The 24,196-nt window shown below is 35.8% G+C and overlaps 3 protein-coding genes across 4 annotated transcripts; 2 read left to right on the top strand and 1 right to left on the bottom strand.

The window, feature by feature from the left end:
* The first annotated feature begins 1,926 nt into the window (after positions 1-1,926).
* On the top strand, positions 1,927-4,372 carry LOC101203951 (pentatricopeptide repeat-containing protein At2g21090). Its single transcript, XM_004137005.3, has one exon. The coding sequence runs from the start codon at positions 2,312-2,314 to the stop codon at positions 4,145-4,147; it is 1,836 nt and encodes a 611-aa protein (XP_004137053.1). The 5' UTR covers positions 1,927-2,311; the 3' UTR covers positions 4,148-4,372.
* Positions 4,373-7,357: 2,985 nt separating this feature from the next.
* On the bottom strand, positions 7,358-14,042 carry LOC101219703 (tobamovirus multiplication protein 1). Of its 2 annotated transcripts, none has more exons than XM_004136828.3 (11): positions 13,761-14,042; positions 12,056-12,146; positions 11,919-11,971; positions 10,599-10,691; positions 10,417-10,488; positions 10,223-10,295; positions 10,030-10,075; positions 9,896-9,959; positions 9,272-9,325; positions 9,116-9,193; positions 7,358-7,986 (listed from the first exon to the last, which is right to left on the bottom strand). In XM_004136828.3, the coding sequence occupies exons 1-11, from the start codon at positions 13,899-13,901 to the stop codon at positions 7,894-7,896; spliced, it is 858 nt and encodes a 285-aa protein (XP_004136876.1). In that variant the 5' UTR covers positions 13,902-14,042; the 3' UTR covers positions 7,358-7,893. The 2 variants fall into 2 exon arrangements, with proteins under 2 accessions (XP_004136876.1, XP_011658787.1); XM_011660485.2 differs by having other exon boundaries at positions 12,056-12,153; positions 13,761-14,000.
* A 1,084-nt stretch (positions 14,043-15,126) lies between these two features.
* LOC101219942 (outer envelope protein 64, mitochondrial) lies at positions 15,127-24,072 on the top strand. The gene is made up of 13 exons (XM_004136829.3): positions 15,127-15,625; positions 15,754-15,906; positions 15,985-16,109; positions 16,475-16,600; positions 16,700-16,882; positions 17,033-17,177; positions 18,269-18,437; positions 20,313-20,447; positions 20,535-20,738; positions 21,610-21,737; positions 21,827-21,878; positions 22,988-23,057; positions 23,637-24,072. The coding sequence occupies exons 1-13, from the start codon at positions 15,378-15,380 to the stop codon at positions 23,717-23,719; spliced, it is 1,821 nt and encodes a 606-aa protein (XP_004136877.1). The 5' UTR covers positions 15,127-15,377; the 3' UTR covers positions 23,720-24,072.
* The last annotated feature ends 124 nt before the right edge of the window (positions 24,073-24,196 follow it).

Below are 24,196 nucleotides of genomic sequence, written 5' to 3' on the forward strand. Positions count from 1 at the left end.
AAGGTGCATCCATTGTTAGTTTAAAAGTTCAATTGTTCTATCTTTCACTAACAATATTTGATCTATAAGGAAATACACAACCAAACCCTTTGTTGTTAGTTGAAAAGCTTCATTCACTATAAACACCAAAACTAGTGAGAGACAGTAAGAGTAGCCACCTAATCAGTTTAACCATCCAACCTAAAGCTAAGGGTGTAACGTTATCGATATCAATAACTTCTAATTTACAAATACATATGATAAATATTTGAAAAAAATGTTTCAAGTGACAAAAGTTTCAAAATATTTATAAATATTGTAAAATTTTACTTTCTATCAATATAGACGGCATTAAATCCCTCACATAGACATCTATAAGCATTTATTACTAAAATGTATAACTTATGTCCTCATCTTCGTCAAAAAATCGTAGGATGTAGACCACATATGCATAATTGCTTAACAAATTATAGTTGATTATTTACCCTGTTATCAATAATTCTATGTCCTGTTTTCAACGACCATATAACATGGTATTAATGATCACATAAAGGATTGGTGAGTGATTGTATATCATGTTATCAATGTTGTTATCCGCGACCACATACATTTTAGCTTTGTAATTTCTATGTGCAATTCAAACCTGATGGTCCGTGGTCCCTAATTGTCATATTACAAACCAACGATGCTAGTTCACATCTTTGTACGTTACAGGGGGAAGTGGGATTAGATTGGAAATTCCATGAAAGAACTAAAGGTTAGAAACAATATAACAACGTGTAATGAGCTAGTGGGTCTTTTACGCCAACAACTGAATATTGATTCATGATTCAGATAGGTTTGAGATATACATAAAATGCAGTTACATCTATTATTTCCCACTCTCCCAATTGAGATGTTGTAGCCTCTCCCTATTGGTATCTCTTCAATTTTTTCCTTGGTTGATCACAGCTGAGTGATCAAATTAAACCTCTCTTGGGTGAATGCTACCTTCTTCTGGAATGTTGTGACATCTAGATTCTCTAATTTAACCTCTCATAACAAAAAGTGATGGAATAGTTTCCCATTAAATAGTAGTCATCTGAAAGTGTATCAGACTATGGTTTCCTAAATATTGTCATCTATTCTTGGGACAGTTTCTTGCACAATGTGGATTAAACAAGACACGATAGCAGGAAAATATTTCTCAATGGTGATTGAATGGGCCATTTTAGCAACTTGAGAAACATACATATTCAAGCAATTAGTAACCACAGACAAATAGTTGCTTAATGGGTAATCAATCGTCGAACATATGGTGCGTGATTGCTAAGCACAAGGTGAACGGTTGTTTGCTTAAGTTGAATGATCGTTTAACACATGTGTGATTGTTTATCAAAAGGTGAGTGATCATTGAGTATATAGTATACAATCATTGACTCAATACTAAGTCCTCGTTACTCATTTCTCAACAATCCATATTTAAGTACTCAACGATCGTTACCCATATGCTCAATGATCCCTACCCTCTACTACATTAACTCTACTCTTGTACTCAATAATTGCATTATAGATTCTTTCATAAACACAAGCTACAACATCTGCACTCGAGTTCTTTTTGCTAAGGCTAAGCATTCAAACAACAACAAAAAAGAAATAGAGTAACATACTTGAAAGATAAAACGATAAAATAACGATGTCGAAACGAACAAAGAAAAGGTCTCAAAATGCTTCCAAAACTATTAAAGACGATGAGCGAAATAAAGAGAACCGAGAAAAATGATCACGTAATAAGAAAGAGAGAGGAGAACGCAAACGATCGCTTGATTATGGTAATCGAATGAGTTAAAAAGTAGAGAAGACAAGTGGTATTCATATGTAAAAAGGGATAAAAAAAAAAAAGTTTTTAAGAAGATATGAATTGTAAATAATCTTTTACATTAGGACGTCATTTTGGACACTTTTGCTTAGTTTGGTTTTTGAGTTATTGGGTCAGCCTCAGGACGAGCAAGCCCGACCCATAGCGGTTTTTTCTTCCTCGTGAACGCGGACGCCCTCGCACTCTCTTTCGTTAACCTTCTCCAGCCGTCGGCCTGTCTTCCACTTCGGCGACGTCCAGCAACTTTGCAGTATGTTATCTTCTGTCTCTTGGTAATGACCCTAATGGACCAAAGTTAATTGACTTGCGAGAACAATGCGTTTGTCATCCCCGATATGAATACCCATAGCAGCAAACCTCAGATTTGTGAATTTGAACCATTTCTCTCTTCGGAGGCTCCGATGAGCTACTTCAGCGCCGCCGCTGCCCCCTATAGATGAATGGGTTCTCTATCTCACATGGTGCCGCCCTGCAATGCCATCTTTCTCTTCCCAAGCCTTCAAAACACCCGCTTCGTTTGGCCCCAAGTCTAAGCAACGTCCGGATTCAACTAGCCTCTGTATTGCTCAGTCCCTTCTAGACCTCTCTTCTCAAGGTCGCCTCCCGGAAGCCCTTTCCTATCTCGACCGATTGGCCCAAAGAGGCGTACGCTTACCCACTGGCATTTTCGTCGACCTCTTGCGACTCTGTGCCAAAGCCAAGTACTTCAAAGGAGGTAAATGCGTTCATCTGCATTTGAAACACACGGGTTTCAAACGCCCTACCACTATCGTAGCCAACCATTTGATTGGTATGTACTTTGAATGTGGCAGAGACGTAGAGGCACGTAAGGTGTTTGATAAAATGTCTGTTAGGAATTTGTACTCTTGGAACCATATGCTTGCTGGGTATGCTAAGTTGGGAGATGTAAATAATGCTAGGAAGTTGTTCGATAGAATGATGGAGAAGGATGTTGTTTCGTGGAATACTATAGTTCTTGCTTATGCTAAGCAGGGGTGTTTCAATGAAGCTATTGGATTATATAGAGATTTCAGAAGACTCGATATGGGGTTTAATGCGTTTAGTTTTGCTGGTGTTTTGATTCTTTGTGTGAAGCTTAAGGAATTGCAGCTTGCGAAGCAGGTTCACGGGCAGGTATTAGTTGCTGGATTCTTGTCTAATTTAGTGCTTTCTTCTTCTATTGTTGATGCATATGCGAAATGTGGAGAGATGAGATGTGCAAGGACATTGTTTGACGAAATGCTCGTGAAAGATATCCATGCATGGACCACTATAGTGTCTGGATATGCGAAATGGGGTGATATGAATTCGGCTAGCGAGTTGTTTCACCAAATGCCTGAAAAGAATCCTGTGTCCTGGTCAGCTCTTATATCAGGCTATGCAAGAAACAGTTTGGGGCATGAGGCACTTGATTACTTTACAAAAATGATGAAATTTGGAATTAATCCTGAACAGTATACATTCAGTAGTTGTCTTTGCGCTTGTGCCAGCATTGCTGCACTAAAGCATGGGAAACAAGTACATGGCTATTTGATCAGAACTTACTTCAGATGCAACACGATAGTTGTCAGCTCTCTTATTGACATGTATTCAAAGTGTGGCATGTTAGAAGCTAGCTGCTGCGTTTTTCATCTTATGGGAAATAAGCAGGATGTTGTAGTGTGGAATACAATGATATCTGCCCTAGCTCAGAATGGTCATGGGGAAAAAGCAATGCAGATGTTCAATGACATGGTTGAATCAGGACTGAAGCCTGATAGGATCACCTTCATTGTGATACTTAGTGCATGTAGTCATTCAGGTCTCGTTCAAGAAGGACTTCGGTTTTTCAAGGCCATGACCTATGATCACGGTGTTTTCCCTGATCAAGAACATTATTCATGCTTAATTGACCTCTTGGGTCGAGCTGGATGCTTTGTCGAGTTGGTAAACGAGCTAGAGAATATGTCTTGTAAACCCGATGATCGAGTATGGAGTGCCTTACTCGGAGTGTGTAGGATACACAATAATATAGAGCTTGGAAGAAAAGTGGCTGAGCGTGTAATTGAGCTGAAGCCTCAATCTTCTGCAGCTTATGTGTCTCTGGCAAGTTTATATGCTTTTCTTGGGAAGTGGGAGTCAGTAGAAAAGGTGAGGGAACTAATGGACGAGAAATTTATAAGGAAAGAACGTGGAATTAGTTGGATTGACGTTGGAAATAAGACACATTCTTTCATTGCATCTGATAGATTACATCCATTGAAGGAAGAAATATACTTACTATTGGAGCAGTTAGCCAGACATACAGAAGAAGATTTTTTAACCATTTGAAAAGAAGTTAAAGTTATTGCTATGCTTTGTTTTCAAGGAAACCTGCTGCAAAGTCTTCTCTGTTAAGAATGTGAAATTTCTCAAAAGTGATCTAATACATAGGATGATAAATTGCTCGATATTCACAACACGGCCAGATTTTTTGTTCTCTGAACCAATGGTAATTTACTCCTTTATCACAATCAATAATAATGGCTAGAGTTATACTCTCAATTCTACTACTTATGTCAATATGTGTATAGATAGACTGTCTTGTAAATTTTGGTCATTGTTGTAGCTTTAGGCCAATATTTTCATAATGCTTTTAAAGGGTCGCCTGATTTTTAAGAATTAAAACAAGATTCTTGGTTAATCTTTTGTTCTTTCTTTCTTTTTGAATGAAGAATAAAAAATAGAAATGTGTTTGTACTCTTCTCCAGAAAAAATACCATTCGAGTCCTTGAGTTTTGAAAAAAATTTTGACTACATGCTGAAGTGGCACAATGATGTGATGTGATGAAAACCATTTTTTAAGTATTACCTCATCTCTCTTCTCTCTCTCCCCCTCATCGTAGTCCTCTTTCTTTTCTAGGGTTGGCAAAACAAGGCCCGACTTGACCGGAGATTGGGGTCAAACAGGGGACCATATTCGTGTCCCCGGCCCCGTCCCCGTCCCCGTCCCGTTGCCAACTCAAATCTCTCCTCATTTTCTTCCATCTTCTTCTTTCTCAGGCTATGCCTCATATTTTCTCTCCTCTTCCCTCAAACTTAATTCGCCTACACTACTCTCCTTCTCCTCTTCTTTCTCCTCTCTCTAACTGATTTCGACCGCAGGACCCAAAAACCTAATCACTCCAAAATCCACTAAATCATACCGAATTTAAGTTCTTTTTTCTTTTGTGTTTTTTTCTATTGACTGTGCGATTAGCACCTCACCACTTTGAAATCCTTCTTCTTTTTTTTTTATCTTTTCTGTGTGTAATTGGAATTTCGTTACCTCTAGGCTGCGCATACCAATTCTGAAAAGAAATAATGTGAATTTCCCATTTATTTTTTCTTTTCACATTTTGTCATTCATTTCACATGGGAATTTTTGTGCTTTTTTTCAGTTTTATGAAAAATTTATCAATTAAAAGGAAGAAAGAAGGGAGAGAGATGAGATAATATTAAAAAAAAAAAATCGTTTTAGTGATAATTTTTAATGAAAAAGATGACAATTTACAAATGATTAAAAGTTTGAATTTAGGTAAGAAGATAATACTAAACAACATAAGCAAACATTTGTAACATGCTAAGTAGAAACAATAAAGCAATTCAATCGCATTTGTGATTGAAACGATTGATTATGTAAAATGTTTCTTTCATTTATTACCTTATGAAAAGACTTTCCTTGTTGCTTTGGTCAGAGGGTTACTGTCTTAATTTTAATGCCTATTGATATTTTTCTTGTGGGTGTGGTCAGCATGTATTTTCTTTTGGATTTCTGAAGAGAGATTAAAACCATAGAAGATTGTTTATTGTTCTAAAGATTGTTTGCTTTTAAATGTTCAATATTTGATCGAAAAGTTAGAATATAGTGTTTAAAAGAAGCCTTTTTGTTCGAGTTGAATAATCTTGGAATAACTTGGATTAGCAAGTGCTTTTTGTTATTTTCTCTTTCCATTCTCGTCAGTTAACTTTCTTGTTATGAGATTAAATTCAACATTGTTACACTAATCAATTCATGTTATGAGATTAAATTCAACATTGTTACACTAATCAATTCATGTTGTGCTCCGTTAGTGATAAACTTGATAGATAATCATTGATGTAATATATGTAATATAGAATACCAACCTTATATGAGTATACAAGGTATAAAATATAAGGCGTATCAATAACATTGCTAATAGAAATGTTGATGCACTAACAAGGCAAGACAGATCGAGTACTTGTGTGCTCTTTTTGCAAATAACCCTTTACAATTTTTTTCTTTCTATAAAGGGTATGTTTCTCATTAACCAACCATCCTCTCAAAAATCCGAAGAGAGGAAAAATATATTTTCAAGAACTAATGATATTAAAAATAGTGTGCTTACTGTCTCTGCTTTCCTGTCTATTAGATAGAAATTTGTTTAAACGTTTGATCCCGCGAAATTGTAAAACCTATCTCATTGTCATCACCCAACATATATCACACTTGGTTCTTTGGTGAGGGTTGCATAAAACAAGACTCAAATAGGACTAACATCCCTAAAGAAAAAACCAAGCAATCAGGTTTTTGACCGACCACTCGAGCTTAAATAATTTCATCAAACAAAATATCTCTTAGTCAAGTTCGACATTAGCAGTCTGCAGCCTCGAAAGCCACCACATAGCACCAGCAATGTTGTACATATTTGAGTTAAAAGATGGAGCTTATAAATAGCTCACACCAATGCGAATTCTGTTGACACGTCATTTCAGTCATGTAAACAAGACCAAAAGGGAGGTCAGAGGAGCACCTAAGGGCCAGTGCAAGCTTCCCAACAAAAATATCAACCCTCTCGCATCTATTAGCCTCCCAGCCTTGAGGTTACCAAGGATGGACTTCATCTCTTCTTCTTCTTTAGAATGGATACAGGCTTTCATCTTAATTTAAGATATTCCCTAATCTAATTACACCAAGCATCACCTTACCTACAACAATACCAATGCTTTCAATGTTGAAACAGTTGAACATTAAACTAATCTTGAAGGATTAAGAGTATTTTAGAGTGATTAAGAGCATCATAGAACTTAAAAGTGACTTACGTCACCGGTTTCCTAAATCTCATTCTCTACTCTACCCCTAAACCTTGCACCAAAAGAGATCCCAAGAATCAACCTCTCTGGCTTTCCATCCCCAGCAACTCACTTCTTAGTCCTCACTTTAGTATGTCCCCCTTTGGAAGTATTTTAAAGACAATTTTGACAACGATGGTACCCCCAAAGCAGCTAAGCGAGCAACTATATTAGAGGATCAGATTCGAAGAAGAAAAAACATGAACAAAAACAGAATATTTCACAAGGTTGGTTCGTTGAAGTACCTATACTTGTGCCAATAATTGTGGATTTATATGCATCTTGATTTACAAATCTCCTCTCTAACGTAACATAATTAGACTACTCCAACAACGTTAAAGAATGGTATTCCGGTTACTGCAATTAAAGCAATCATAAAGCAACTTGACTAATGGGATCTTTTGTTTTATCACATAAGCAAAGAAGGTGTTTTCAGGTCAAAGAACTACGTTTGGATTAAATTAGAAGCATCATGTGTGTAGTAAATCCAGCCAAACAGACAAAAGAAAAAGGAAAATAAAAGGAAAAGAATCTGTAATGCAAGTACCTAAAAAACAAACAACTACAAAAATTAAATACACAATGAAAGTGGAAAGTTCTGCTGACCAGAAATTGTCGAGAAGCTTCATTCAGTAGAGTGTATCTGTAAATACATAGTTAGGATGGTAAGTTCTGCTGACCAGAATTTGTTTAGAGCTTCATTATGTGGGGTGATACCCGATCAGGCACACGTCTCGAAGGAAGTTTTCACAGTACAAAAATCCAATGTTGATGGAAGAAACTATACCAACTGTGCAGGAGCATGTTTGCAAAAGACGTATTCTCTGGGCCATGTTTTGTTTTTGGCTGATAGAACTACTTTTAGATTCAATTAGAAGGGATTATACTAGTATATTGTAGATATAGAGAAAAACAGCCCTCTAATCAAAGTCCTAAAGATAAAATGTCATCTATTGTTGAGAGCTTCACTCAATGGGATGGTACCGATCAGATATACGCCTCGGAGGAAGTTTTCTCAGTATAAACAGAACCAGTGCCGACGGAACAACCTCTACCAACTGCAGTAACATGCACATCAATTTTGTCAGAAGATTACACAACTATAAAGTAAATAAATTAGACAAAGAACAGAAAATGTTTGTTCAACTACAACGGGCAGTTATAAGACCACAGACACCAACTTCTTTCAAGAGAAGAAAATCAAAGAGAACATATAACACCACAAAGTTGCACTCTTGTTGTTGTGTATATGCAATTTGTCATCAACTTTGGGTCTTGTGGACATTAATCATCACGTTTGACTTGGCCTGAGGCCCACTAGAAGATAGTTTTTCAAGCCCAAATGGAAGCACAAGAAGTCAGAAGACAAGGAAAAGATCAGTGCATTGTCGTACCATCACAACAGACCCATCCAATGTCTAGGCTTCACCCTAGCACTATGTCACCTACTTGAGGTACAATCTTTTCTTTCTGTCTGGAGAAAATCTTAGCATTACTCCTCCCTTGGTACAGAAGGGAAGAAAGACACACCACCTCAAAGGGCGGGTGACGAAAACTGAAGGGAATCTAAGGAAGGAAAAATCAGAAGTCACTGGACACAACTTTTTATTTGGGAGATGATATACTAATCTATTTACCCCAAAGATCCTGCATAATTGCACATACTCCTGCAACCTCAGAGAAAATCACTTTTCATGAAATAAAAAAGTGAGGAGAAACTCCATGATCACATCACTCATGTTCCTGTGACGAGTGAGAGAGAAAATGTTTCAAAGAAATCAACCCAAACAACTCTCATCAGCCTTCTGACAGAGAATACAACAAACTGAACCAACTAACGAAGACATCTTCCTTGCTACCGATCCACTAATGAAATAAAAATCTTGATAGATTTTGAATTAAACAGAGTTGAGGACCCTTTTTTCAAGTTTCATGCTATGTTGTAACTAGTGCTGGAAAGTTCAGAACTTTCCTTCCTGTGTAAATAATGTAAGCTAAATAATCGTGAATATATATCATTTTTAAGGAGTGGAAAAAGAAAAGTTAGCTAACAATCCTATCAATTCCAACAAGTAAAACCATGCTTAAACCTCCACAGTTGATTTACTCACAACTTCTAACTAAAAAGAAGTAATTCATGCATCAAGAGAGGAAATTAGAATATAAAGTAGGGATTTAGAAACTAGCCATGTAGTATATCAGGTTGAGAATGGGATGATCTAGGACATCAAGGTCTGCATCCTTATCAAATGCAGATAGAGCAAGCTACAAGATGAACAAATACATGTATTATTCACTAAAAGAATGTTGGATCCAGATTAGTGTAACCAAATGAAAACTCACCACAAAACATCGTATAAAGAAACAGCTAAAACAAATTGTTGTCACGCAACCAACCTGCAAAGATAAGCAAAAATATAATTTTATTCATATCCTCATGTTTAAGCAGCTTCATTCTCGTGAACCCCATTATATTTGGTTGTTAAGGTAACTCATAAGAATCATGAGATGTTAAATTCTAGGTAGGTGAGCATTATGAATTGAACCCATTCGCTCAGCTCAGATGGTTTGCTAAGCCAACTCATGGTGCTTAAGAAAAGTTAGATACCCCCACCAGCCTCATCAAAACTTAATTTTTGAAAGCCTAAATTCGTTATTGATCCTTGAAATATACACCATTTGTCAGTTATATCCTTGATGTTTACATGCCCAATCTCAATAATCGATCAGCAGCATAGAGTTTGAAATAATCAAGGTAGACTTCTTTAATTGAATACTACGTGAACTATGAAATACAAAGACGTCATCACGATCCACTTCTAATATTCAATTTCAATGGCATTATCAAGCAGGGTAATTTGTGAACTTTTGGCTTTCCTAAATTCAATTACATTAAATGTTTCTAGTCCTACGGTACATTTACATTTTTCAAATGCTATCGATAAAAAAACACACTAACGAACCCACCTCATACAACTTCTTTTGGCGTCCTCTGGATTCAATTGGGAACTGCCTCAGCATGACAAATAGCCTGTTAAGAAAGTAATTGTCAGGCTGGAACATAATTAACCACAGCTCCTGAATTCATGAACATCTATTACCTCCCACCATATATCAGAAAACCCAGTGCAGCAGAGAATGAAACCACTGGAAATAGTAAAGAAAAAATTCAATACATGTCTCCATAAAGTAGAACGTGGAAGACAAAAGATATAAGTTGAAATGGACATCAATTAAACACCCCATTTCTTATCTTTCATATAAGAGAAAAAAATGCAAGTTTTGAGCTGCAACCTGAAAAGAAAAGCTTAGCAACTATAACTGCACCAGGAGAATGCTCTAACATCACAATAATCCAAATGCAGATCTGAAAACACAATGACAAATAAAATAATTGAAACAGAGCTGAACGTAAACAAATCAATCAAATTAAGCATTTTATGTTTCATATAGCACTGACAACCTTTGGCTGACATTTTTTATTTTACCTGTATAATGTACATAACTCCATTGACGATACAGTAAGTAGGCTTAAGTTTGCTAATAGGAAGACTCCGTGCCTGAAAGAAAAATAATCACCAATACAAATGGAGAACGAGTCTTGCATAGAATTGATATTATATGTATGTAACTCGGATTAGATTAAATAATAATAATAATCACAAATTACCTGGTGGTATATCTCTGCCCAAAATAGAACAAGCAGTGTGTACGTTGAAAAGAATAGAAGTCCAGGAATCTCCATAATCACCATTTCAAGAACCTTTACCAGCAGTAAAGTTTCAACCCGTACAGTTACAGATGGAAAAATGAACGTGGGTCTCTTTAAATATCTAGATTATCAATTTTAAGTTCACATATTGACTTGCTTTTTTGATATGGGAATAAGATGGCCCGCTCACTGGATTGTAATGGGTAACAAAAAAGCATAACGCAACAGATCTTTATCTAATAATGCTATGGTTCCCATTGTCAGATAAGGGGAGAAACCCATGAATGTTTATGACAAACAGTCCAACAGCAACCGGATTTTTTTTTTTTTTAATGTTTATTTATGTTTCTTGACATTCCATGGGAAATAAAGAAAATTGAATAAGATATTACCATAATTTCAAATACAAATGCGAAGGAATAATTTGTTGGAAATACAACCAAAGTTCTGCACTGACTAGGGAAGAGGATGGATAGAGGCAAATAAGTGAGACTACCAATCTTCATTAGTATGAAGCATTTTAAAGTGAAACCACAAGCAAAACCATGAGGGTTTATCCCAAAATTGGATAATATCATACTATTGTGGAGATAATTCGGGGGTAAATGTCCTCATCAAATGGTATCAGATCAATGCCTCTAACTTAGCCAATTCGATAGAATCCTTAAGTGCGAAACAAAGATGTAGTTACGGGGGATCTGCGGTTGACTCTATCAAATAGGTGGTGTGCTCTAGTGAAGAAGAGCTAACCATGGATGACCATTTAAGCAAAGGCTTATTGGTCCTCTCTACCAGATAAGAATTGTTGGGTATGTGACCAATGTCCCACGTTGGCTAGATAAGAGAACAATCAAGAGTATATTAGTGAGAACAACTATCTTCATTGATATGTGGCTTTTTTGGGAGAAACCACAAGCAAAACCATGAAGCATTATGCCAAAGTGGACAATATCAAATTAATTGGGAGATTTGTGGAGGTCGTTGTCCTGTTATTAGCTTTTCTTTGTTTTCTCCCTTTTCGTCTGTTCAAGTAAGCTTAGCATGTTGGATGAAAGCTTTGCTGAATGAAGAATAAATCAATTTATTCTAGAAATGTTCTGAAGTAACAAGTAACCTATAACAAAAGGAAGGTGCTTATAATAAAATCAACCAAAAGTTTTAGTTTAGATTATCATCCTTTCAACTCTTAAATAATCTCAAGAAAACATCAAAATGAAACCTAGATACACTTGATGATCACATGATAGGCACTGGCGACAATTAACAGAAGAGACCTACCTTTGGTTTGATGAGGAAGACACTCTTATAAAGCCCAAAGAGAATAGCCCTCACTGTCAAAATGAAAATAAGGTTAGAATTAACTCATAAAAAAGAACCTTAAAATTTAAGGAAAAATAACAAATGTACAATCTTACATCCATTTACAATAAAATTCATCAAATGGAACCCCTTTTGTGTAGTCCACTCGAATTCTGGTACTCTTATTTGAATCCGAATAAGTTGAACCTGGAAACTTGAGCAATTACTCACTGTATTAGGCGTTATTATAAAAACAAAATGCTGCGTTCTCTTTCCCACGACAGCTACTTAATCTAAAGTATGCAACTTCTATCTTTCTTTCTTCTTTTAGTGAGAAACCAACAAAAGAATACAAAAGGACATACCTTTACAAAAGGAGCTACCAAAAACTGAACTAGCTATCTAAAAAAAGGAAAAAAAAAAAAAAGCTCCAATCCAAGAGAACCATGTCTAAAGAATTTTGGGAAATGAACCTTTTTGGTCCGATCTAGTTTCTATTTTGTCTCTAGGTTTCAATATTTCACACATTTAGTTCTTTTAAGTTTTGAGTTTAGTTTCAAATTAGTAATGGTTATTTTGTCTCTAGGTTTCAATATTTCACACATTTAGTTCTTTTAAGTTTTGAGTTTAGTTTCAAATTAGTAATGGTTACAAATTTTAACCTTTCATATTTGAGTTTGCTCTCAATTTGGTCCCTAGATTTCAAGATTCACACTTTTAACTGATGATTTTCCACTACGTATTCATTTTCCGTCTTTAGTTTAATGTGTTTAATTAATTTAAAATAATTATAATTAAATAAGTTTAAATATATTTTATCTCTACTGAAATTAAATTTACATCTTAATTCTCAATCATCTTAAATTAATTAATAGATATTGACATCAAGAGAGATTGTAACATTTATAAATTTAGGGACTAGATTGAAACTCAACCCAAAACTTAAGGACTAAATGTGTTAACTTTTGAAACCTAGGAGAGCATAGGGAAACCAAATCAAACCAAAAATGTATTTTTCCCAAGATTTTTTTATGAAATTCCTTCGATGCCAATGCCCAAAGGGAAGTATTAAATCTAATACAAGACTGAACATCTTCCCAAGACCTCTCACAGTCAAAACTATTGAAAATTCCCCTTTCTATCTAACCCAATCTCCCATGAGCAAGGTGGCAGAAAAAGCCGAGCAACAAAGAAGAAAACCCTAATAACAAAATGGAAGGTGGGACAAAACACCTCTTCTGTCCTAAAGCAACAATTTTTCTTCCATGTGTCCGCACCTACGACAACAATTCACACATACAAATTACACCTAGTGCAATCTTTGCAAGGTGTCCAAGGGCTGTGCCAGTGACTGGCACATTGAGTGTCGGTCTTGTTTCCTAGCCAACGTGTTATAGCTATATCGAGTTTCCATAAAAACACTCAATACAATTCAACGAAACTTCATTCTTAAGAGTACAGATTAATTTAAGACATTAATTGATCACCCTAATTACCCAAAGAATTGAATCCCAACTCGACCGAGTGTGAAACCCAAAGAACTGTCTTAAAATTATCACAGAAAATCAGTACCTCTAACCGTTGTAATCACCTCACACATATAGTATAAGCACACAGCACACCCAGAAGTCTATTTTACTATAATCATAAATATGAAGGAGACATCATGATTATCGGGTTGTTTCCATTAGGAAAGAAGCCATGTTAAATTCCAATAAAGAGATGAAAACACACACATTAAAAAAAAAAGCTTCACATAAGTAATGAAATTCAGAAGATAGAGAACAAAAAGACAGTAAGGAAGAGAGAAAAGTGGAGTACTAATGCAATGAGGGATATGAGGGCATAAGAAGCGGACAAGGCGTAGTAAATCCCTTTCTGCCAATGGTCAGAATCATCAATTTCATTCCAGAGTTGGAATCCTCCAAGCGTAGAGGTGATTGTGGATAAAGCCCTCGCCATTAGAGCCTGGAAATGGAGAAAGAAGAGAATGGGAGAAAGAGAAGGGTTCTTATGCTTCGTTAGTGCCGCGGGAAAGGGAAAGAAGAAGAAGGCTTCTTCGCCATTAATGCGGGGGGCGCGGCTACAAGAGAGCGTAGTTTGGTCTACGAGAGAGCAAATCTTAGACACGTGGACGGTTATTAACTTCACTTGTGCAAAAGTGAATGACACGTATGATATTATGACGCGGATTAAAATATGATAATTATCAATATCACCTTTTCTTTTTTCTTTCTTTCTTTCTTTTTCCTTTCAAACAAAATCTATGTATTAGGATTTTAATTATAATATTTTAGTTAATTACAAAATTGATTCCAAATCTTATAAACATAACTTTTCCTTCCTTCTAAATTACACCAATATTTTTTATGGTTAATACTTTTGTAGAGTTCACTTGTATATAATATAGTTTTCAATTTTAAGAAAAATAAGATACATCTTATAAAAGTAATTTGAAATCTATATATAAAATTAATTTCAGGAGTTCTAATTTTATTTGGGATTATGTCTCCAAACATAAAATTATGGTTGCCTCACTTCGTCTATGACTTCGATGGTTTTCATTTTCCTTTTCTCCTCTATCCTCATTTCTTTTAATTGAATCTCTTGTCACTTTAACAGTTAATAGAATATCACCACATTTCTTCTACCAATTTTGTCATCAAATAACATATATTTATTTTCATTAATCCGTGTTAAAAAACATGTAGAAAAATATAAATTATCGTATTTTTTTGTTATTTTTATTTGTTTTTTTGTTCCATCGTTAAACTACATCCAAAGATAGTTGTTGGATATTGAAGTTTGGTCGTCGAAGATGAGTTTTTTTCATATCCATGAGTGTTTAAATCAGCTTATACATATGAGTGTCGAGGTAATTTGTAGAAAATTAATTATAAGTAATGACCACTGTGAATTGAATTGAGCAATGGCCTTTTAGTTAATTATTAAGTATATGTCTCGTTATTTACTCCACGATGACTTCAAAATTACGAGTTAATACATTATACCAATTCAACTTTTTATAGTTTATTTAGGCAAATAAATTATGTTTTGTATCAAGAACGTCTATCAATAAATCAGGTAATATATCAAAGTTTATCACAGTTGAACAGTACAAGTCCACAGGTGATTGGAGAAGTATTAATAGTTGTATAGACAGATTTATACAATTTAACATTTTTACATCCGTGGAAACGACGACATTTTTCTGGCTACAGTTGGGCATTCGATCATTCACATTCTCCAATCCCACCTTCAAAATGCCCAAAGCCACAAAGCCCATATTGAAGTACACATTCCGACATTTATGATCGTCTCCAAAACCTTCCTTAAACCCCTCTACTTCTTCTTCTTCTTCTTCTATCCTGCATAAACTCCAACTCTTCATTCTCCAACCCAGTCAATCTCTTCGGATTTTGATTTCGATTCTGATTCATGTCAAACCCCCTAAAGCTCTTGAAAACCAATGCTTCTAACCCCAAACTCTGGATCCTGATCGGGGTCGGCGTAGCTGGAGTCGTAATTTTAGCAGAGACTCGAAGGAGAGGAAGAAATGGCAAAGTTTTGCAGGGAGAGGACTTTGGTGCTTTCATCCAGCGTTTCGAGCTTCGACCTTTTCCTCAGCCTTCGCCCCCTGCCGCCAGACAGTCTCTCGCTGGCCTCACTTTCGCCGTCAAGGATGTGTTCGTACTCTTCGTTTTCTTTCTCTCTGATGTTTGCATCCATATTTAGATTGTGAAATTTGATTTCTTGGTTAATTTTCTTATCTGGGTTGGTGTTTTTGATCGTTTGTTTTTGTGGGGTTCTTTAGATTTGACGTGAAGGACTATGTGACGGGGTTTGGCAATCCGGACTGGAAGAGAACTCATGATGTTGCTGAGAAGACTGATGAGATGGTAACTCTTCTGCTCAAGAATGGGGCTGCTTGTGTTGGGAAGACTGTTATGGATGAATTGGGTTTTGGGTAAGCCTCTGTTCATGTTCTCCGAGGTTTCTTATTTGCCAATGGTCTTTTGAAGTCTTTGTTTGGTTGTTAATCTAGGATTACTGGGGAGAACAAACAATATGGAACTCCTATCAATCCAAAGTTGTCATCATTTGTACCTGGAGGTTCTTCTAGTGGGTCTGCTGTGGCTGTTGCAGGAGAGCTTGTTGACTTTGCTCTTGGTCAGTGCAATTTCCATTTGTTTTTCATGACATATTGCTATATTTTTGGGTGGATAGGCAATCTAATGTGCAAAATGCTTCTATGATCATTTGGTTGCATGCGTGGATGGGACATTTGAGTCATTTGACATTTGCTTAATATGTTGTTTTACGAGGTTGTCTTAGCGACAATCTACACATAAGAATCAACATGTTGGAACCTCACAAGCTATGGTGTTAGGGCCTGTGGTGCACTTTATGTAAAACTAAAAGAACATTGACCTTCCAACAGTGTTTCTGTTTGTGGGTATATATGATACTCACCAGTTTAGCAAAATTCAACTTGATCTCATAACGGTGTATCTTCTTATTGTGTAATGTTCTAGGCACTGATACGGTTGGTTGCATCAGAATTCCAGCTTCCTTTTGTGGTATATTTGCATTTCGGCCCTCACATGGAGTTATACCAATGAATAGAGTTTTGTCGAATTCCCCGAGCTTGGATACAGTTGGTAAGTTGGCACATCAGTTGAATATTATTCCTTCGACTTTTTTCTTCATTTTCTATTGTAGACTTTTCATTCATGTTTTTCTTGTGTGGCATTGTTAAGGATGGTTTGCTCGTGATCCATCTACTCTGCATCGGGTTGGGCATGTTCTACTTAAACTGAATTCAGTAGAACCTCGAAGGATGCGCCGCCTTGTTATTGCTGATGATCTATTTCAACTTTCAAAAGTTCCTTTGCAAAAGACTGTTCACGTTGTTGAAAAAGCAATAGAAAATTTATCTGGTTGTAAGTTTCATGACTGTTTATAGATATTTCCCGCTGATGCTTTCAGTTCAAATGGCTTAGAGATTCTTTTTTGGGTGATAATGATTTTTAGCAATAAAAAGAACTACAAAATGTCTCTGTGATGTTAAATGTAGCTTTTTGTTTCTGCAGATCAGTCTCCAAAACACATGAACTTTGGCGAGTACCTGGCGTCTAATGTCCCCAGTCTGAAAGGGTTCCATAATCAATCACCAACCTTGCAAAAAGGAATTACTATTTTAAAAGCCCTCTCTTCTGTTATGATTTTATTACAGAGGTAAGCGCAGGTGATTCTTGACTACCCAATTTTTCACTCTTCATGCCAATCTTCTTATGTTTTAAAACATGGAGGCAATTATAGAGTGTGTACTAAGAAATGTATACGCAAGTTCATTATCCCAATATTTCTTTTGATACGATTGTTACTCCCAAATATCATGAAGCACACACATTGAGGGTGACCATTCTCATATGCATGTACTGCCCTGCAATGAAATCAAATTTTGTAATTTTTTATTTAATTTTTTCCCATTTTAGCCTTTTGTTTTCTTTACTTTCTTACATGTAGATAATTACATCTTTTATAGCGAAACCAACATAAACTATTTCATTGATATGATGAAAATAGATAGCTACTATCCTCTTTGCATTTCTCTATTACACCTACAATTTTCTTTTGATATAAACTTCAATCAATGTAATTGAGCATGATTACAGTATATTTCAATAAAGAGGAGCTATGCAAAGTTTACTTGGTGAAATGTGTTTGTTCAAGGGATTGCACCTAAAATTGTGTGCATGATTCATGCCAAATGACATGTTAATTTTCAATCGAACTTTGTTGCATGAAAAATTGAAATTAAGCGACTCATTATAATCTCTCAAAATCTGGTAGAGAGAGACGAGAGGTCAGGTGAGAGACAGGTTGATAGCTGCAATGAGATGAACCTTGTTACTCATTATTTTTAACCACTAAAAAATACTAGGCTTTTCCACGTTCCTTCGGTATGTCTGTTGTGTTGGTGCTATGTACATTATGAATGGTATTTTCAATACCAAATATTAGTATAATGGACATCTTGTTTTTGGTGTACCTGTCACGTCATCTGATGGAATATTGGAAAGGGTCCTATGCAAACGTCTATATCATACACTCCTAGTATGAAGGACTGTTTGAATTGCTCAACGTGAGCTTTTACTGTTGAACTATGATTGCTTCATATATAGTGGTGGTTGTTAAAATGCATGATGATTGATATTTGAGCTCATGTTGTATGTTTGGACATATGCTCCATCTTTTGATTGTTGTTTTCTTTTAGGACTACAAACCTCTTTACTAATGAGTGTGATGTGGCATGCACTTTTCAGATCTGAATTTAAAATAAATCACGAAGAATGGATTAAGTCAGTCAAACCCAAGTTAGGATCTAATGCATCTGAAGATGTTCTTGCAGCAATTAAAACATCTTATGATGATATTAAAACTCTATACAAAGTCAGAATGGAGACGAGAATTGCACTTAAGAGTTTATTAAAGGTATCCCCAATTTCTTGTTGTGTACCTTGAAATGAGTGCATGTAAATATTTATGTTTTATAGCAATTCTAATTAGTTTGCTTTATAAATTATGAGAAATTCTATTGTTCTTTGGTACGAAGATTTGTCTTTTCTATTTTTGTGATTTTGTACAATTTTACAACCTCTTATTGGAGTGTTCAACATGGTTATTATTATGTATTTGCACAACTGCCTCACATTTTTGTAACTAACCCTTGGGGAAAGGGTTGCCTGCCCCTTTGTCCCTTTGATTACCCCATGAATTTTCAAGGCCCTAGGCCATATTGCATCTTTTATCAGTAATTGATCGTCCTATTTTGCACTATTCTATGGTGATTTTTGGGAATTAACTTGTGCGACAGTATTTGAGATCTGTCTTGTAGAATCAATTTTCAAATACCCATCAGATCTCCTTGTAAAATATGAAGGTATTTTGCATTGTAGTTGTTCCCCAGCCTTCGTTATTGAGAGGAACAATTGGTTGTCCTTGAGAACACTGAGGGGAGACTTTGTAAAATATAGTCACTTAAGCCGGTTTGTGTCTCTTTTCTGGAAGAGTATGCTTTTGTCCCTGACTCATTTTGATCATAGAAAGAGTAGAACTAGAAACCATAAGATGAACCATCTTTTATCAAAAGTTAAAAATAAAGCTATGGAGAAGGCTCCTTTAATGACCTCTTTTATCTGAGGCTATTTGTTCCGTCCATGAACTGGAAACGTTCAAAGAGGGCAGCTTTTACTGTATCTTCCTACTGTGTTACTTTGGAATCTATTGGCTTTTTGAGCCACCGAACTTTGCTGTCGCCCCAGGGACTCACCCTGAATATAAGCCGCTGGATCTTCACAATTATACTTGCAAATGCTGTGTCTGAGCATATCTTCTGCCCTCTTCAAAGTGAATAAATTTTGTTATGCACCCGGATTTTTTTTGGGACGGTTGCCCTTTGTGAGCTGACCCCTTTTACTAGACATCCTTTCTATGCAAAAGGAATCACTTTCCCTCGTACCTTTCTAAAGACTGCAATATTTGAGGGGGGTAATGATACCAGGTACAAGATACTTCGACCGACCATCAAGTTCCATGGATTAAAATTGCACATGAGTTGAATGTACCATTTTCTTTGAGTAGTGTCTTTGTTCCCGGGTAAAGCAACTGAAAACTCCTACCCCTCAATCCTGCAAGAGTCTACTGCTTGCCATAGTTGATCCAAATCTGTGAGCGACGGTAAGGTGGCTGAAGTGGAGGAGAGAGGAGGTGAGCGAGGACTTGTTTTAGCGAGTCAACTTCAGGAATGGGTTCAGCCTCTCATGTTTTATGCTATTCATACACAATGAGCACTGTTACATTCCAAAAACTTGTCAGTTGAATACCTTTTCACAGTAACTCTATCAGTTTTTTTAGCATCAAGCCGATACTAATTGACTTTCTTAAAGCTTAGGCACTACTTTTCCATTGTTTTATGGAATCATTTAACCCTTACTGCGTTTAAGGGGGGCAAACTACAAAGTAAGTTTGAGTTGATATGACAGGCCATGAAAGGAAGAAGTGTTGAAAAATTTGAGAAGTGTACAGATACTAGTCATGTTTGTGCAGTGGGAAAGATGGTTAAGGTTGTGATGATTTAGATGCCCAACCACTTAACCTGGATCTATCATGCTATCATTCTTTGTTGTATAGTACCTATATTTAACTTTCCACATTATTGACTAATAGTTTTTTCTTGTTCCAAAAAGAAAAAGGGTTATTATTTGTGAATGTATGGTTTCACTCCTCTGGAATGGTTGTTAGTAATTTTCACTACAACAATTTCTGCTCAATTAATCTGTTATTATTCTTATCTTATTTTCACTATAGGATGATGGGATATTAGTAATTCCTACAGTTGCGGACCCCCCACCAAAGTTTAGTACAAAGAAGGGAATTGCTTCTGAGTTTCGTGATAGGACATTTGCATTATCAAGCATTTCAAGCATGTCTGGTTGCTGTGAAGTAAGTCAACAATCGAGATTTAGTTATTTTCTGTTGGCAGGGCTCAAAGAGTAATATGTTATTGTTGTTATTACATCATATTGTCAGGTTGCTGTTCCACTGGGAAAGCAGGATGACTGCCCCATCTCCATTTCACTCATAACATTTCATGGTGCCGATAAGTTTCTTCTGGACACTGTCCTGGATATTTTCTCAGCTCTTCAAGAGCAAGTTGGCGTTGCTTCTAATAATTTATTGCCATTTGCTGATACCAATGGAGATATGGATGCGTCTGAACTATTGAAAGAAAAGGTTTGCCTCAATTGTTGATGCCATGAATAATGTCAGTCTTGATATTGATATGATGTTATTTTTTTTCTATTTAAATTTTTATAAAAGGACTTGATTTTCATTAAAAAAAAAATAATAATAAAAGAATACAAAGGCGTTGAGAAGAAAAGCCCACAGAAGGCATGAATGCATGATTTAATTTGATGTAAAGTGGGTTATTATTCAACTTGTAAGAGTTATTTTGCTAAAATTTACACTTTCTGGTTTAATTACAAGATAAAATTGTTTTTCAACTCTGATTTTAGAAATTAGAAATTCAGTGACTGGTAAATTGGACGAATAAGAAAAATGCAGTGATTTCCTGGGATCCTTGAACAGAATGTGTGAAGGCCCTATGTGTCTTTCAATGAAGGTCTCAGATTTTGATTTCAAGAAAAAAATTGAATTCTTTCGTATTACATTTCTCCATCTTGTCCATGACTCTATCAGCTATGAAAACATGTTTCCACCTGGTCTGTCTGCTCTTTATACCTGGTTTTACAGTGTTCACTTCTCTTATCCCCTCTTAAGGGACAAATTTGTTCTGTCTTATGCATAGACTGTTGTTGTGAATATAATCTCTATTTTCATTTAGTTACCCCTAACTCAATTTTTTGAGCTTTGATATCGGAAATATTGCCCAAACACTTTCGTAGTTGCATGAAATGAAGTCTTGTATGATAGCCAACTTCATTTGCGCTTTGTTTGATCTAAAACATCTGGGGTTATCTGTTTCTACCTTTCATAAAAAGTTGACTAGCTTACATATTCCAATATAATATCATCGTTGATTGCCAATCAATTCTTTTTGTTCAACGGTTTATTAAATGAAAAATAAAATAATGATTTCCAGGGCAATGCAGCTTTTAAAGGAAGACAGTGGAATAAAGCTGTTAATTACTACACAGATGCTATTAAATTAAATGGGACAAATGCAACTTATTATTGCAACCGAGCTGCCGCTTACTTAGAGTTAGGCTGGTATGTTAACCTAATGTTTCCAATCATTATTACTTATTCTACCTGGTTTGTTTTGACTTCATCTATTACTTGAATTGCACTTTATGTAGCTTTCAACAAGCTGAAGATGACTGCAGCAAAGCCATATTACTTGATAAGAAGGTAACTATCTGATTTATACATGATTATGTAGAAAAACAGCCAACACAAAAGTACCTAACACACACATTCATAGTAAAAAACCGAAAGAAAGCATTATAAAAAAAGGCTTAATGAGGAAGGTGCTGTATGGTATCTAGTAGGGGTGTAAATGGTTCTGTTCGGCTTGATTTTAATGGGAAACCAAAATCAAACCACAATATTACTAAGAAGTCCAAGACTGAGCTGAACCACCAGCATATCATTACCGAACCAACTAACTGTTGGTCGGTTTGTTCAGTCAAACTGGTTGTTCACATGTCTACAATACTGTCATGCACGTGGTTACTGAGAATTGGTGGAGGACAGAAATCCAATATATTAAACAAAATATTGAATATACTGCTGCTTGAACTCAACCTGGCTTATATCAGTCTTACTCCAACGCCAAATATACCACCAACACAATTTGAGAAAATAACTCAAACGTTATATATATTATAATTGGTCAGTTCAGTTTGAATTGGTTTGTTCTTTGCCAAATTCAACCTGACTGTAAGTTTTTGGTTTTTTAAATTTCAAACCAAAAATGCCAAACCAACCAGTTTCAATCTGAACCAACAAGCGGTTTAAATCGGTTTAAGATTTTTTTTTTGGGTTTGTCCTTGCACCTCTGGTACCTAGCCGTATTCTCGCTCCGCACTACCTCCTAGTTTGACCTCACATCTAAATGGGTCAAATGTGACCAAAGCAAAATAGGACTCCAATGGAATTTAATTTGTTGCTTTATCAACAAGATGCAGATGGTTGAACTAAAACTTCCTGCAGGATTTTTATTATTGCTGTTCTTGTTGCTGTTGTTCTCTCTCTCTCTCTCTTTCTCTCATACTCCCTCTCTTTCTCTCTCCTCAGTTATTATTATACAATTTATTCATACGGATAGCTTCCCATGAAGAAGATACATCCGTATGAATCAATTGCTAAGTCTTTGGTTGAGTGGGAACGGGTAAACATAATACATTTTGCTGTTACTACATATTCGGAACTGGATGCTTACCAAGTCAATTTCATCTTAGCGTTCGAAAATTTGCAATTATATGATGATATTCTTAACATTTAATTGCTTCATGCAGACTGTGAAGGCATATCTCAGACGGGGAACTGCCAGAGAGTCTCTTCTTCTCTATAAAGAAGCCATCAAAGGTGAGAGTTATGATTTTTTCACTATTAGACTTCAAACTGTTTATAATTCATCTGAAGATGGATTGTTCATGTTCTAGCTCTGCTCTTTCTTTGCCTGTAAGCGTATGTATGCATTTTCATAACTAAAAATAAATAATCTTTGGACAATCCATCATGAATGTTGAATGCAATCAAGTTAAAAGAAATTATACTCACATAGATTGATTTTGTGCATCTAGTAGAACTTTTGGCTAATCATTTAGTTGTATAGTATTCTTTAGAACGCTGAAAATTTCTTAGAGTGAAACTCATTACGAGGTTTTTAGAGAGAGGTTTGAATACTCAATACGAGTCTCCCCTGAAAAAGAGAACAGGGATGTCAAGTCTTGTCATTGTAGGCTATTAGTGGTTTGGTTTTATTTCTGTAATAACGTCTTCAGATGCATATTCATGATTCACATAAGATAGTCGTTAACTTATCACTTTTCGTACGGTTGAGTTTGTGTGCATTCATATTCTGATATGTTTTCTCTATTAATGAAAGTGTGTTTCGGTACATGTTCAATAAGTATTTGCTTTTCTGTCTCATAACTTTTGCAGATTTCAAGCATGCTCTTGTTCTCGAACCACAGAATAAAGTTGCAAATCTTGCTGAAAAGCGATTACAAAAACTGATCAGTTGAGGATGCAACTCTTGTATGGAAAATGAAAAGGAAAACCCAAATTATACGACTCCAAGCTAAGAAGAAAATATAAAAATAAAAAGAACAAAAGTCAAGGTGATATAGGCATTGTAATTGTGAATTGTGGAATGAAAGTGAAGGGTAGAGTTGGAAACGAGTCAGAGCCTAGCGGCTGCTCTGCCAATTTTGTTGGTATATATGAAACTGTAGTCAGCCTTATTTTGGCACAAGACCTTGTAGAATAATTATCCTTTTGACCGTCCAGAATTTCAATTGGGATTCTGGGTGTTTCTTTAGTGTTGTGAAATATTTTATTTTCATCTTTTTCTATTCGAGTTTACCGTTATCCTTTATGCTGATTCTCGAGAACTGTTGGGAGAAAGATGACAGAAAGGATCGAAAGTGTGTTTTGAAATTGAGATTTTTTTACCTTTGCTAATGTCGAATTTAGATGAAATGACCGAAATAGAACCTCGA

The sequence above is a fragment of the Cucumis sativus genome, chromosome 7 (assembly GCF_000004075.3).
Source record: "Cucumis sativus cultivar 9930 chromosome 7, Cucumber_9930_V3, whole genome shotgun sequence".
In the NCBI taxonomy this organism is placed as follows: Eukaryota; Viridiplantae; Streptophyta; class Magnoliopsida; order Cucurbitales; family Cucurbitaceae; genus Cucumis; species Cucumis sativus.